At 40.7% G+C, this 15,747-nt stretch overlaps 2 protein-coding genes across 2 annotated transcripts in view; one reads left to right on the top strand and one right to left on the bottom strand.

Annotated features, from left to right (window-relative positions):
* Positions 1 to 446: 446 nt before the first annotated feature.
* Positions 447 to 7,821, top strand: lrp2bp (LRP2 binding protein). Its single transcript, XM_072664048.1, has 9 exons — positions 447 to 525; positions 603 to 772; positions 1,445 to 1,554; positions 2,332 to 2,445; positions 3,051 to 3,184; positions 3,277 to 3,382; positions 4,411 to 4,634; positions 6,479 to 6,644; positions 6,898 to 7,821. The coding sequence occupies exons 2-9, from the start codon at positions 643 to 645 to the stop codon at positions 6,961 to 6,963; spliced, it is 1,050 nt and encodes a 349-aa protein (XP_072520149.1). The 5' UTR covers positions 447 to 525; positions 603 to 642; the 3' UTR covers positions 6,964 to 7,821.
* Positions 7,822 to 9,192: 1,371 nt separating this feature from the next.
* Positions 9,193 to 15,747, bottom strand: part of snx25 (sorting nexin 25) — a 57,855-nt gene continuing 51,300 nt past the window's right edge. Inside the window, exons 16-19 of the mRNA XM_072664047.1 lie at positions 13,369 to 13,435; positions 11,916 to 12,097; positions 9,886 to 9,986; positions 9,193 to 9,397 (exon numbers count right to left, since the gene is read on the bottom strand). Of these exons, the coding sequence (XP_072520148.1) occupies positions 9,332 to 9,397; positions 9,886 to 9,986; positions 11,916 to 12,097; positions 13,369 to 13,435 (416 nt within the window). The 3' untranslated portion in view covers positions 9,193 to 9,331. The remainder of the gene's footprint in view (positions 9,398 to 9,885; positions 9,987 to 11,915; positions 12,098 to 13,368; positions 13,436 to 15,747) is intronic.

Here is a 15,747-nt window from a genome sequence, read left to right as displayed (position 1 = left end):
TTATTATTTTTTATTAGTAGTAGATTGCCTACAAAGCACATACAGCATCAAGGCAAATAATAATAATAATAATAATAATACCGATATTTAAAACGTTCACTTGATTTAATACAGCGTTCATCGAATCTATTAAATCGCTTCCTCTATTTAATAAAGCATCACCTTGATTTCATAAATCATAAATAGATGAAAAAATCCATTCACTCAATCTAAATTATGGACACGTTTTAAGTCTCTAAATAATATTTAAAAATATAAAACAAATTATACCCTATTACTTTATCAAAAGTGTGAAGTTATGAATTTATATCTAAGGCCTAAGCATGATATTTATTTTAGGTGAAATTTGTGCATCGGCGCGAACTCAGAGAAAATCAAAGCGTCAGAACTAGCGTGTCACTATGGCACCGGTTGCTAAGGAGATGATTATTGTGACGCAAGTTCTACAAAAACTCTTCTCTGTCGTGTCGCAGAAGCAGCGGCACTCCCGGGTCAGATGAGTAGATCCTGAACTTCTGCTGTACAGTAAGAGTTTTAAAAACTAAAGTAACACTTTATTAAAGCTGATTTTTTTTGTGGTTGACAGCAACTTGTTTCTCCAGCCAGTGAAAGTCAAGGCACGCCCTGATGCCGTAAGGACGGATGGACTCCTCTGAGCTGGGCTGGAAGGTCGAATCTCTTCAGGAAAATGGGACTGATACAACTCTCAGACTGCTTAGTGCTGTTAACGGTGTTTACCAGGATGGGATGTTTAGTCTCGGACAGAAATCAGGTAGCCTCAGCAGATCTTGCCTACTTACTGCTTAAATGTGCCTTAAGGTTTATAGATACATTTAATACAGTTCATATTATTATCCCAGAAAATGCTGATCACACTTCATGTATTTAGTGGATGGAGGGAAAGGCAAGAGATGACATTTAGTTTAGCTGCAATATGTCATCTAATGACAGTAGCTGCAGTAGCTGGAACACTTTAGCACACTGTGATGCCACACAGAAACCAGATCCATGGTTCTTGGAAATTCTCACATTCTCTGAAAATGTCACACCCTGTGTGAGACTCTAATAAAGGCACTTATCTGTCGGTAGAGGATGAATTTGACAAAATACATGGTAACACTGCAGCAAATTGAGTGGGCCTCAATATGTTGCCTGTTCAACTTTCAAATGTTCAAATACATGAAATATGTAACACATCTGTATGAATCGATTTAGTACATAAGCAAGTAAAACTGCAGGCAATCAGATATGATCGGAATTATTAATACATCATTTCTGATGGAATTCTGCTACAAATCTGGAAATGGAAGTTCTAATCATGGCTCGTCTTATTCTAATTTAAGACTTAAAGACTTTTCTACATGCGTTCGAGAGTGAAATTACTTTAAAGTTGCATCAGTGTGGTAATTGGACATGTCTAACCAGACGTGAGTGGATTCTCAAGCAGGAGGGCTTTCCACACTGGTGGAGAAGGCTGAGAGACTGCTGAAGAGCCGAGCAGAGACAGGAGACACACAGGCCAGCTTCCTACTCGGACAGCTCTACTACGAGGAGGTGATGGCATCCTTTAATGCTCTAAAGATCCAGTAATTACACAATATGGACGAAAGTATTGGGACACCGGTTCATTCATTGTTTCTTCTGAAATTAAGGGAATTAAAAAGAGTGTATCCTGCTTTTGTTGGAGCAACTGTCTCCACTGTCCAGAGAAGGCTTTCTACTAGATTTTGGAGCATTGCTGTGAGCATTTGGTTGCATTCAGTGACAAGAGTGTTAGTGAGATCAGGATGTTGGATGATTACCCACCCTAATCCCAACCTCCCCTGCGTATTGGATGGAGCTCCATCATTCCAGAGAACACAGTTACACTGCTCCCTAGCTCAATGCTGGGGGCTTTATACCCCTCTAGCCTATGCCTGGCATTAGGCTTGGTGGCAATAGGTTAATGATTATCTACTCCATTGATTGTCATATTCCACTGTCAGTACTTCTCTATGAAAGTATACAAGACAATTGCTGAATTTCTGAAGGCTTTGCTTATTGGAAAATGACAGCCTTGACTTGCATTCATACACAGTGTACATCAGGGGTCATCAGATGCAGTGGCGCAGATCACATCAAACCACTCAAAGTTCATCTCATAGTTTGATTAGAACATCATTTGAAAAATCAAATTTGCCTTTTTAAGTCATTAAAACTGTGCTGGATTACGGCCCCCAAGTGCCAGAATGGGCAGCACCTGCTATGAAGCATATAGTAGGCCACTGAGTCACATTTAATGCTAAACATCATAATTGATCTCCCTTTGTAATAATTAATCTTATGCTGCAGAGTCGCTACACAGAAGCCAAGGCCATGTTTGATGGCATTAAGGACAGAGAACCTCATGCTCTCTACCAGCTGGCTGTAATGTACTATGATGGCCTTGGTACCACAGCAGATCAGGTGAGATCTGTTGGATATATGGGATATATGGTGTTCTAGAGAATGGTCATTCCTGACCACCTTTTAAGACTTTATCATAATAAAGTGTTTGATAGCTGTGAACAGTTTCCTGGCTTGTCTTCTTTCCTGTTAGTTTTCTGTTTCTGCTGTAACTATGATTAGTGTTCAAAACCCTCTGTAAGCATGGCAAAATTACTGTAATGCATAGCCTTGAATGACTTAATGTTTTTATAAAAATTACAAACTCATACTACATAGTATTGTACCGAATTGTAATATCATCACTATTATGCTAGCTAGTGTGTTAGCTTAGAGCCTAGAGCATAAGTACAGTGAAACACCATAACACACCATAACACACCATAATTGTTAATTCAAATATTGCATCATTTCATTTATTCAATGAACAATTTGTCTGACATGCAAAGTAGTAAACAGTAGGCTTTGGTTACCAAACATACAGTATATACTTTTAAAGATTATCCCAGAATAACAAAACTCTGATGCGTCTCAGCTGCTCAGATTTTAGGCCAAGGCTATGTGTAGAATTTTAAATGCAGTGCAATGCAGCCATTGCATCTTCTGTCATAACGTCCCTCGAGCAGATCAAAGCAGTGGACTACATGAGAAGAGTTGCAGAATGGGATGCTGGCACTGTCAAATACTCAGCCTTATACAACTTGGGCGCGGCCTACCTGGGGGGTTATGGAGTTCAGGCCTCCAGTTCAGAGGCAGAGAGGTGAGTTTGGGGGTCAGAGCTACTCCTCTGATCAATAATGAATAACAAATCTCTGGTTCTGAGTAGCTAGCAGGTTCTCTCCATTCCTGCAGGTACTGGCTCATGGCAGCGGATGATGGAAACCCTAAGGCCAGTGTCAAAGCTCAGTCCTCTCTCGGCATGTTCTATTCCAGTCCTGAAATGCAGGATCTCGAAAAGGTAATAAATAGAGCATCACATCGATTTTTGAACAGTCAAATGAGAATCCTACAGAGAAGAACTGCAACATTTACCACACAATGAGCATTTCATTATAGGTAATTGCAGTAATTACAACTACAATAAAGAAGTAATTGCAGAATAGAGACTGAATAGACTGGTCAGTGAATTTGTGAACATGTTAAAGTTCAAACAAGAACTACTGAAATAGTTACAACTACACAACTAATAGAACAAGTGCTTTCTCCAAATTCAACACAAAATACCAATTTTAATGATGACTGCTCATGAATGACTTAATCCCTTCATGACAAGCGTCTTTAGTACTTAGTCGAGCTTCCTTTTACTGTTATGACCTGCTGCAAACCTGATGCATAGCCAGACACCAACTTCTGGCAGCGCTCCTGAGGAGTTTTAGCCCATTCCTCATGGGCAGTGGCCTCCAGTTTACTAATATTATTGGGGTTGCCTTGCTGCAGCTGCCTTCCTCAAATCCCACCAAAGTATTTCTAAGGGGTTCAGGCACAAGTCAGGCAACTGTGACGGCCGCTTCAGAATCCTCCTGGACTTCTTCTGAAACCAGGTCTTGGTGGACTTGGTGTAGTTCTCCTAGGGTTTCCTGATACCCTCCACACGCTGTAGATTTCCAGTGCCAAAGAGCACAATTCAGCTCCAGAGCATCACCAAGCCACCGCCATGCTTCACTGTAGACTAAGTGTTCTTTTCAGCGTATGCTTCATTCTTCCTCCTCCAGACATAGCGCTGATCTGTAGGCCCTAAAAGTTCCAGTGTTGTTATTATTCATCGCTCCACAGAACAGAATCCCAAAGCGTGTGTGGAGCGATACTGGAGCACAATACTGGAACTTTTCGGGTGTGTTTATTGAAACAGAACAACACTACTCTGATGCTGTGTTCTGCCTACAGGCAGATGAAACTGTGCAGGGTAATGATATCAAAAGTACAGTATATAAGTCCTCTTCTGGTGGGATATATAACGGACGCTGCGTGTGTATGTGTGTCGCCCAGGCGTATTTCTGGCATTCCAAGGCGTGTGGTAATGGCAGTCTGGAGTCGCAGGGAGCACTGGGGATTATGTACCTGCATGGATATGGTGTGTCTAAAGACCCACAGGCTGCTCTGTATTGCCTGAAGGAGGCTTCCGAGAGGGGGAATGTCTATGCCCAGGGCCACCTCGCAGCCTACTATTACCATCAGAAGCTCTACGCCAAAGCAGCAGATCTGGCTAAGAGGTACAGCGAAGCACTGGACGTATAACATCACTCAACACAGGACTAGTACGTTGTAACAGGAAACTGATGCCTAGAAATAAACAGAATATCAACTTAAAAAATAGAAGTATGGGTGAAAGCCACTGCATCAGAAATTATTATGGATCAGAGACTAGGGCTGGGCAATATGATTGTGATAGATTTTATTAATGTTATACACAATCTGCTTTTCTAAGCATAAAAACACTAATCAACTGTGAGTTTCACTACAAACAGTGTAACAAGACTGGTTTAATTGGATTAAGTGCAGCGGACGTTAAATAAAAATCACTGTATTTAGACTGGGAGAGTGTCTGAGTGTCTAGTAGTTTTTAAAGAATCTGTCGTTACTGATATATTTAGTCTGTGGTTACATGTATAGTGATAAATATTGTGTATTGTAAAAATGTATTTAAATATTGTGATAGAAATACTCTATCATATCACCCAGCCCTATGAGAGACTACCATTTAACAAGCTAATCATTTTTTTAGGAGATACAGTGGCCTCCATAATGTTTGGGTCAAAAACACACTTTTCCTTTGCATGCCTCTCACTCTGCTCCACAGTTTAACATTTCAAAGCAATCAGACCTGATTAAAGTACACATTCCAGACTTTATTTTATTTGCATGAATTTTGGTGAAATGACAACACCATTTTTACACAACACACCTTGTTTTTAAGGGCACCATTATGTTTGGGACATTTGGCTTCACTGGTGTTTCACAGGTATGTTCCATTGCCTCATTAGTGCAGGCATAAGATACATCAAACAGCTTTTAACTCTGTAGTTGCCACTGTTAAACATTTGGACATGAAATATGCCAATGAAAGAAGCTATTATGAAGCTGAAAGACAAAAAAAAAAAAAAGAAACATTGGTCAAACCTTAGGATTACTAAAATCAACTGTGTTGCAAATCCTTAAGAAAAAAAGAACACACTAGTGTGCTTATTAATCGCAAAGGGGGCTGTTAGGCCAAGGAGGACCTGAAGATGTCTGCATTAGAGGCTTGGCCAAGCTCCACCTGAGAAGATACTCAGCACCTGGGGATGCCCATCAATCGCAAGCATTGCATGCAAGAGATAAGCAATAAAGTACTAAACATGATTGCTTTAACACGTCAAGGCTTATTACACACTAAGGTGTATTACTCAGTAACTACCGGGACATCTGTGCAAACTAGTGAGGCTATTCTTTGATAATAGAAGTTTGTAATACAACCTTTGGCCTGCTGGTGGGTCACTGGCCATTTGAGAGGTTAATGTACCTATCATTGCTATGTCCCAAACATTACAGTTCCCTGAAATGAGGGGTTCTGCGTAAAAACTGAAATGCAAATAACTTTTTTTTTGTCCTAAACATTATGATAAGCACTGTATTTTTGTACCAAGCTCTACACAATCTAAAAATTATCTAAAACACAATCTAAAAATAACCCACAAGTGTCTCTGTCCATCCTTCTACTCTGAGAAGACTGTGGGTCTGAAAGCCTGAAAAGGGAATTTACCAATTAAAATGTTTAAGCTGGCGTTCAGACATTGACATCATTAAATGTGGTTGGAATATGGGATTGTGACAGGTAGAAAGGGCTCCAACCTTTGTCAATTACTATGTAATATCACGTAATTGAACATTGAAGATTCTTTCCAAAAGACACTAGTGTCTGCTTTGTAGCTCAATAACTAATTTTGTACCCGAGTGTTACAGAAGTTAATCAATAAAGGCAATGTTCAGACGTCAGTTCCACACACACACATAATCCAATCACTAGTTTGCAGTTTATTGCCCATAAATGCTCTACTGGATATGTGCTCCTTTGCAGGATCTGCCTCTATGAAGACATCGATGCCATAGCGAAGAGCACAGGTTGTCTCCCTGAGTACATCAGCATAGGCATTACTATTGCCCTCTTCTATTACGCACGCTGTCTACAGCTGGGCCGAGGACTGCCTCTGGACAAGGAGAAAGCTCAGCACTATTACTCCAAGGTAAGTCACACATCTGCTGGTATCACTGTGTTCTAATGATTTTGCATGGTTACAACATCCAGCTGTTTTATTAACTGGTTAAAAGAACAGAGGCTGCCACAACTCAAGCAGCATGTATGAATGGGTGCTTGTTATATTATGCCAGAGAGGACCCAAACTGCTCAGTAGACGCCAGTGCCTGAATGAACTGGCATTATAATACACACTGCAGACGTTCCTAGTTACAGTGATTTTCTTGTATCTTACTCTCCAGGCAGCACTGATGAACCCAGGAGTGTGTAAAGACCTCCAGATGGACATCGCCCATGGCAGGATATAATGGAGGTCACTGAAGTGTGTAAAGGCTCTGTAGTAAAGCCGCCATGCTGGAAAAATTGTCACTTGAGTTGAAGCGTCTGTCTGTGAAAAGTGAAATGAGTTCTCAGGAGGTTCTTTTAGCTACACTAGATGGACAGAAGTATTGGGACACCTGCTCATTCTGCATGCAGTACTTCTGCAAGAAATATTTTACTACACAAACATCATTTATTTAGCGGAATTTCACATTTATATATAATAAAATTATAATAATAATATATAAAATAATAATTTTATGTATATAAATGAGCAAGTGTAATAAATTGGTAAGTGCATTTTCGCAGCTAAACTTGTCATTTGACCAGATGTGTTTAAACGTGCAGCTGACTGTGTACAGTTTTGTGACTGCCCTGCAGGAAGTTTGTATGAATGTACACTTAATGCGGGTAAAAAAAGGTTATGCATTGAATAGTAATGGGGTGTTAATAAGATTGGGGTGTTCTTATTTTCCCCTCAATCCTTCTTCAGGTGAACCTGACAACCATATGAAGGCTGTGGGGTACGGTTTCTGACCCATCAAGCCAATAATAGCAGATTGTGCTCATCCTTTATATTAAATAGTGTTTTCTGTGATGATGATTAAAATTGAGAGTTTGTCTGAAGTCTCTCAGAAACACTAAATTAAAGCCTGTAGTACATAATAATAAATCTATAACAAGTAATGAAACCTTATCTGAAAAATCAGCAAAAAAAAAAAAAAGCCTAGGTGTTCAGAGACAAATATGAGCCAAAAGGTCATCAAATATTACGCTGGATTTGTCAGCAATGTTCACTTTAGGGTTTAGAATTTAATTTTGCAATAAAGGCAACGTAGACATTACAATTCTCCATTTGCATTTGTTCACCCACTCTCTCCTGATTAAAACTTTATTTCAATTAATAAATAATAATAATAATTCTCTTGATCTCTTGATCAGGATATTTTGCCCGCCGATCCAATCAGAGTCTCTTAATGCTAAGCATCAGCCGATACCGATCTGGTCTTTGTATTTGTAGAAGTAATACAGCTACACAGTTTAGATAAGATGAGCTGCTGATTAATACTGGAGTAAAGTCACTGTAATTTTAGTAGTAGTTTCAATTTTGGGACATTCTGGACTGATTGATATAGTCTAGTAGATACCTTTCTTAAAATGACTGTTTAATGGTGTGTTTAATATCTTATAATCCAGTCTGACTCTCCTCCCTGAGCAATCAGCTCCCAGCTCCTTTATAACACTGCAGTCAGGTCACTTCCGGTGTGTGTGTGTGTGTGTGCGCGCTGGTACACACTCTGGACTGATATCTGTTGTTGGTCTACTGGTGTGAAATAAGTGGTTTATGGTGGGTGAATGGGCTGTGATTTCAGTTTCTATAGCATGTGTGTATTAGCATTAGCGTTAGCATCCCCTCAGTTCTGGGTTTATAAACAGAGAAAGGTGTGCGGTTCTCCCCCCTGTAAAACAGAGCGTTTTCAGTGATAGTTCTATAAAGGTTCAGATATTATGGTCTGTTTTCACACCATAATTTACCTTCTGAGAACAAGCAGAAATGTCCATTAATGGCGCCTTAAAGACACTAGATGGCGCTCTGACACCATGGTGAAAACAAAGAATTTGAACTGGACTGGGATTAAAATAGCCGCTACCCGTTTGGCCCTGATCACGATCAGCCGCAATAAAAACAACAACAACAACAACAATAAGACTAATACTATTATTAATAATAATAATAAGGTAATAAACACAAATGTCACGTGTTTTTTCGCAATTTATTGCTTATAAATGCTCCAAGTCTACATTTTTGGTAAAAATAAAATCTATAATAATATCACAAAAGAAATTGTCACAATACCTTTACATGACAGATTGAACAATTAAAAGCCTTGAAAATGTTCACAATATGTACTGTACTGTAGGTAGGGAGGTTTAAGAGGTCCAGGTTTTTCTGGGGTTTTTCTTCTTTTCTTTTTAGGTACAACACTCATTCCACAACTATTCACATTTTCGACCATACCAGGTCTAACAAAAAAAAAACAAAAACAAAACAAAACAAAAAAAACCCACAGACAAAAAAACAAAACAAAACAAATAAAACGTGGTCAGTTGGCAGTAGACCTGGTGTGTAGATACAATCCAGCAAGAGAAAGAACGGACGGAGGTGACAAATGTAATAGTGATGTCCGTGATCTCCCCCCCCCCCCCCCCCCCCCCCTTACACAAGTGCTACCAAGTCAAGTATTTTCAGATAAAGATCCAGAAATAAAATAAATTGCTTCCAAAACACTAAAGTAAAAGATAAATAACCAAAGCCGAGGTGGTCCATCCTTTAACCGGTGTGTGCGTCTGTGGTCAGACCTGTTTTGTTTCTCCACTCAGCTCAGGGCAGAGCTCTTTGAGGAGCATCTCCAGAAGGATCTGTAGCAAAAAGAGAGAGAGAGACAGAGAGAGAGAGAGAGAGAGAGAGAGAGATGTGGAGTGAAAATTGAGAGCAAGAAAAGCGTGATTTAAGAATAGCATGTGGATTCTGATTGACTGGCAGCTTCAATAACACTATCCCTGCATGGCCTCTAGATGCCACTGCTACCAAAGTGGGTACTTTCCTTAATCTTACCACCACCACCACCGCCACAAAAAACAAGTCATTTACAAGAAAGGGAAAATGCTTGCGACTCCTTTGCTTCTTGGTTGTAAACATGAGGCATGAGCTCAGGTTACGTGACTACATCCAGGTAATGGAAAATACCAAACCACGGCTTCTACTGTGCATCTAAATTTGGACATTTTCATGAATACTCAACCTTCAATGAAGCAAGAGAGCTCGAAACGAAAGCAGAAACAGGAGCAGCAGCTGCAAACAAGGCAAAACAGTGAGGGTGGAGTGACTCGGCATGATGTAGACTTACATAAAGGAGATGCTTGTTGGCACTGGCTTCCTGAAGTGCGTTGAAGATCTTGATGATTCCGTACCTGGCGTTCTGCTGCCCCACGAGATTCTGCAGTTCAACTGATTGGTACAGATAAAAAGTCCATTACAGGAACATACAGGAGCATTTCACCATTTTACTCAGCAATGATCATAAAGTCCTACCAAAGTGTGAAAGTAGGAGCTGCATTTTCCATCAAGCATTACCAGCGGTTGTGGTATGGTACCATCAAAGCAAATGCACTTTTTAATTCAATATTCTGTGAAGCATGACCCTTCTTCTGAGTTACAAAGTGCTTTCTATTGTTCGCACTCATCAGGCGCCACTGAAAACGAGGACTGGATGGTTAAGAGCTCTGAAGTGGAACACTATTACCCTCTGTGCTGAGAGGTTGAGGCTGTGTAATTGCTCTGTGTGTGTGTGTATGTGTGGGTCTGTGTGTATGTGTGGGTCTGTGTGTATGCACTAAATACACTAAAAAAAGGATGCTGACTCACACCAAGTATCATAGTAATATCTTTCACAAATCCTTGTTTCACAAACCCCCCCAAATTTCCAGGTCTGTCTTATGAACTGCAGTAAACCACAGCCGCTGAAGATGCCGGTCACACGAATCAACAGGTGAACTAGTACACTGTGAACATTAGCATCAAATCACGCCGACAGTCCATTAAAAAGGCTATTTTGTATAATTCTCTCCTCTGAGTGCCCCCCATTTCCCCTGCTCACGCAGCAGCACAGAGAGTGAGTTGGAAGCGGTTGCTGAAAGCGGCGAAGTGGAACAGTGTTTTGGTGGTGCAGCTGGGAGACTCTAATGCAGAGCGGTGGGTAATTACCGCACGTCTCTGCTCAGCGGAGAGCCTCTCGGTGGAAAACGTGTTTTTAGTGGACCCCAGATCGCCTTTAATTAAAACCACTGCCTCACCACGCAGGTAACAACACTTCATATGAACAGCCTGACAATTCTCTGTCATTAGTTACGAAACACATGGGGGGGAAAAAAGTTGTTTACTTTATGATGGCTCTGGAAAAGCAAAACAAAAAGCAAATGATAAAATAACATTACAAGCAACCTTCCATTATGCCTTAGCCTAAACACAGTATTATTTACTGTATTATACTGTATTTGTATTTTGCCTAACAATTTTAAAGCGCACCTTTAAACTTAAGGTGTGGTAGAACACCCATTACTTTTTAGAATGGGAAACCTTTACCTTGGCATAGTTATATAATGGGAGTGTGATCCATGGAAGTGGCATACCATGAGGCTCAAATACTGAAGAATAATCCATCTGAAGAATAATCTTGACTTAAAGTTACATAAACTCCATAAAACATAAACTACATAAAAAAGTCCAGGAAAATGTAACAGCGGCTTCAGAAGAACGTGGTACTGTTGATACTGGAGAGAAGCACATCACCACCAGACTAGTTATGGAAATATATGTTGCTACACACAACCAGACCGCGTAATCGTGGCTTTTCCTGTGCCAGTGTCTCTAAAAAGCGAGCTCATAGTCGCCATGTGATGAAGTGACAGCTGGGGGAGCTAAATGAAAATCCATGCTATGCTAAACACACATTATGGAAATGCACCAGCTTTTTTACCAGTAAGACTCAAATCTGGGGCATGGCTACCATGGCTAACCTGGCTACCATGTCTTCAGCTGGCTAACAGCACATTGCACTTGAGCATTTTTCTCAAGTCATGTACATCTTAGGGCAAAATAAATACTCCTAATGCAGAAATATGTGAACTATGTGAACTATATGTGGTTTATATACATAGCATGTCTTGTGGAGTCCCACAGGGTTCTATTTTAAGACCTTTGAAACTGATGTCAATTATGACTGTGACGTAGTTGAAAAAGTTGAGAAGTCTGGGCTTATATTCAGGGTCTAATGAAGTAAGCTGTATATCTGTCTCTGACTCATTCCCTTCAATAAACAGCACTAGTTCACCAGTGGAAGTGTAAGGGTACGGGAGAAGCTTTCACAGAAGCTCTCACCTGGAATGTTGTCCAGCAATTTTTGCTGGGCTCTCTCCTTGGTCTCCTGACGCTCGCCATCTGAGCGAGATTTGTTATAGGCCGCCAGCTTCCCATTGGGCCAGAAGGTGTCCCGGAATATATTAATATAGTAAACCATCATCTGCTCGCTGAAGATCCAGTTTACCGTGTCTCTGATCTGCCTACAGGGACAGGAGAGAAGAAACAGTTAGAGAACTGGCATGGAGAATGCTAGATCTTTAGACCACCCCCCATTTCAGACACTGGCAATTCTTGGATGCTACGAATGCTAGAACGGGCTTCCTCCAAGTCACATTAAGGAAGCCATCAAATCATTTTGAGCTGCCACTAATGCAATAGTCCTGGACAGCTCAACACAATTGAAGGAGAACACTAAGCAGCAACCCTGTTGATCAGCATCATACTGGGTGATGGATGGGAGAGAGGGAAGGGAATCCCACCTAGCCAAAGAGAGTGAGGCAAATTATGCTGTATTAGCTGTTCTATCACCTATGTATATTGTTTTCCTTAATTTCTACCACTGCTACATGTCTCTTTTCTTTAGTAAAAATCAGTGGTTCTACATAAAACCACCATAACTCAAGAAATCATTTGGATATTTACATGGTTCTTTGCCTAGGTAGGATTCTTTACACTGATGGAAACCCTTTTGTAGGGGATACAAACACTGTATGTCCAATGGTCTGTGCTTAAGGTCACCATGTACAGTGCCAAGCATCAACTAGAGGGGCATAAAGGGCTGTAGAGCAATGTAACAGTGTTCTCTGGAGTGATGGAGCTCCAGTGCCTTTGGGATAAGCTGGAGTCACATTTGTGATCTAGAGCCATTATCAGCTCATTAATGATCTTTTGGCTGAATGCAATCAAATCCTTACAGCAATGTTCCTAAATTTAGTAGAAAGTCCTCCCCGAAGAGTAAAGACTGACTCATTTTTATTGCCATCTGAGATTTGCTTTGATAATTGCTTACAACAGTCATTCAAAGTACGTCACAATGGTGGTGGTGGAGGTGGATGACTCATAGCAGTTCAAGCCAGAGAAAAACAAAGTCAACCCATTAAGACTGGAGTCGTTTTTCTCCTTGACAGAAGCACCAGATCCCACTGTGCTGAATGGAGCCATGACACAGGGAGATAATGACCTGCTATTACGAGACTGAAAACATTGTGGACGCGGAGTATAACAGTACAAGCAGAAGGGTCTCCTAGTAATGCCCACCCCCTTCATTCTGGTACAAATCTTCACAAAGACAAGGCTTTAAGGTCAGCTGCAGATTCTCTGCTTAACCACTCCGCACAGACACACTTTCCAGTACAGCCTTTTTGGTACAGCCCAGCTAAATCCCAGCTGTGTGTGTTTAACCTACAATGAATGACCTCAGAGGCTGGCAGACACTGAAGAGGCTGGAGAGAGGACAGGCGTTTGTGCTTACTTATTTATGGTCCGTCCAAATGTGACTTGAACTAGTGCAATTAGTGTCTTCCGTACCCACTTGAACACTGCAGACAAAAGAAGACAATATTGTTATTCTCCATGGCAGAAAACACAGTGCCTATATAAAGTATTCACCCCCTTGGATAGTTTTCCCTTTTATAGAATCATAGCCAATATTGCTTTTCAAGAATTTACAGAATCACCCTCTATTAAATAAAATATATGATGTAAAATAAGTGCAAACCTATTCATCCTCTTGACCTAATTCAATAGACATCCAGACAGTTGATGATAATAGTCTCACAATTAGTGAAATGGAGATCACCTGAGTGCACTGAAATGTGTCTCAAGTGACTGTAGAATAACAACACCTGTCTGGAAGGTCCAGCCACTGGTCAATCAGTATGCCTGGCACCAAATTCCCCTGGAGTTCAGTAACATTCAAATTATGAAAAAATAGAAGGAACATGGCCCTTGTGTAAATCTGCCTAGACCATCCCCACAAACTGAGTGAGCGTGCAAGAAAGAGACTCGAGAGGGAGGCCATCAAGACACTCATTTTATCCTATGAAGGTCCCCTGAATCTTCAATAAGCTTTTCTCAGAGTTGTGTGGAGTGCTCTTATTTTTTTTATTGTGTGTTTGTAGCCAGGAGTACCTATTAACCAGTGGCTGGACCTTTCAGACAGGTGTCAAAGTCAGATGGGTCAAAAAAACTTTATTTTCTCTCTGTCTACAGATATAGCTCACCACTCGCTTCCGTAGAGTAGAAGACAGGTTGTAGCTGTCCCCTAGAGTTCCCTAGCAGAGACTTGACCATCTGTCCATACAACCACAATAAGCCATACACTTCATAGAGCTGGGCTTTATAGAAGAGTGGACCAAAAACAGCCTTTACTTACAGACCAAAAATAGGAAGGCTTTTTGAGTTTGCCAAAAGGCATGTCTGGGATGGAGGTTCATCTTCCAACAGGACAATGGCCCAAAGCATACTGCTGAAGCAACACTCGAGAGGTTTAAGGAGAAAAGTGTAAATGTATTGGAATGGCCTAGTTAAAAGACCAGACCTTAATCCAATTGAGAATCTGTGGTCAGACTTCACCAGCAGGAACCATCTAACTTGAAGGAGCAGGAACAGTTTTGCCTTGAGGAATTTGCAAAAATCCCAGTGGCAGGATGTGGCAAGCTCATAGAGACTTACCCAAAGCGACCTGCAGCTGTAACTGCCGCAAAAGGTGTACTGACTTAGGTAAAAACAAAGATACAAAGTCTACTGATAATCAACATATAACAGTACATACTATATCAAATAATCATCATCAACAATGCAAGCTCAATCATGACATCAGCAGCATTTCTCAACAGTTATTGTCTACACTTATTCAAGCTTCCTTCCCCTTTACAATGTCTATCCTTCCTTCCTCTGCAGAGGAGGATGGACTCATCCAAGGTAAGTAAAATTCAGTTCACTCTTTACTCTTTCCTGTCTCAGGAGATGAGTATGACCAGTGAACTGATAAAAGCAGGGTAAAGTATATACAACAATGTCTATTGATAATGAGTAAGGGATACCTTACATCATTACACACAAACATAGATAAACACAAGAGTTCTTTGTTGGGATAAAGAGTAGCGAGCATGCTAGTGAACAGAGCACAACTGTATAACAGAGCTGGCATTAGCTCACTTTCTGTTACTTTTGTCTTTCTCTCGCTCTCTCTTTTTCCCTCTCCATCTATATCTCTCGGTCTCTGCTTCTGTGTGCGAGAGACTCAGGGGAGCAGTAACACAATAACGACAGCCACTCTCCAGAGACTCTGTTACTTCCCTAAAATAGTACACAATGTTCAAACAATGACTGCAGACTATGAGAGTATGAGAGAGTTGAAGTCAAATATATGCTGGAGTAATTCTGTCGTGTTCTCTAGACTGCTCAGATGGCAGCCTACGCGAAGCCCAATAGAACCTCAATAAGTTCAAAGCAAATTAGCCTGCAAAGACAGCGGCGATCAATATGAGATGACCTATTATTAAAGGAAGAAGAGCGGAGTGGGCCGAGACAGAAGTGCATTACGCACACACACAAATTACCAGCCTTATCATCTTCATGCCACCCATTTTCACAGCCGTTCACATAAACACTTCAAACTCTTCAAAATCTTCTTGGCACATTCTGCCGTGTGAAGAAACTACATAATGTCTAGGGATGTAAAAGTGCACTGATGATAGAGGTGGGTAAAAAAAGAAGTCATGGATCATCAGAACATTTTCACAATAGGTTTGATGAGCTGGAACAGCAAGAGCCGGTTATGATGCATTAAAAAAAATATATTGACGTTCACATTTCAATTTCAGTCATTTTGGAGCATTGCTGCTGA

This window comes from Salminus brasiliensis, chromosome 19 (assembly GCF_030463535.1).
Source record: "Salminus brasiliensis chromosome 19, fSalBra1.hap2, whole genome shotgun sequence".
NCBI lineage: Eukaryota > Metazoa > Chordata > Actinopteri > Characiformes > Bryconidae > Salminus > Salminus brasiliensis.
Note: the sequence above shows the minus strand (reverse complement) of the source record. Positions and strands in the feature narration are given on the sequence as shown.

Bases quoted from the DNA above. Each gene is read 5' to 3' on its own strand.
- lrp2bp (XM_072664048.1), top strand. From the start codon at position 643: ATGGACTCCTCTGAGCTGGGCTGGAAGGTCGAATCTCTTCAGGAAAAT. The intron at 4,635-6,478 runs GTACAGCGAAGC...GCTCCTTTGCAG, and splicing joins GCAGCAGATCTGGCTAAGAG to GATCTGCCTCTATGAAGACA. The intron at 6,645-6,897 runs GTAAGTCACACA...CTTACTCTCCAG, and splicing joins CTCAGCACTATTACTCCAAG to GCAGCACTGATGAACCCAGG.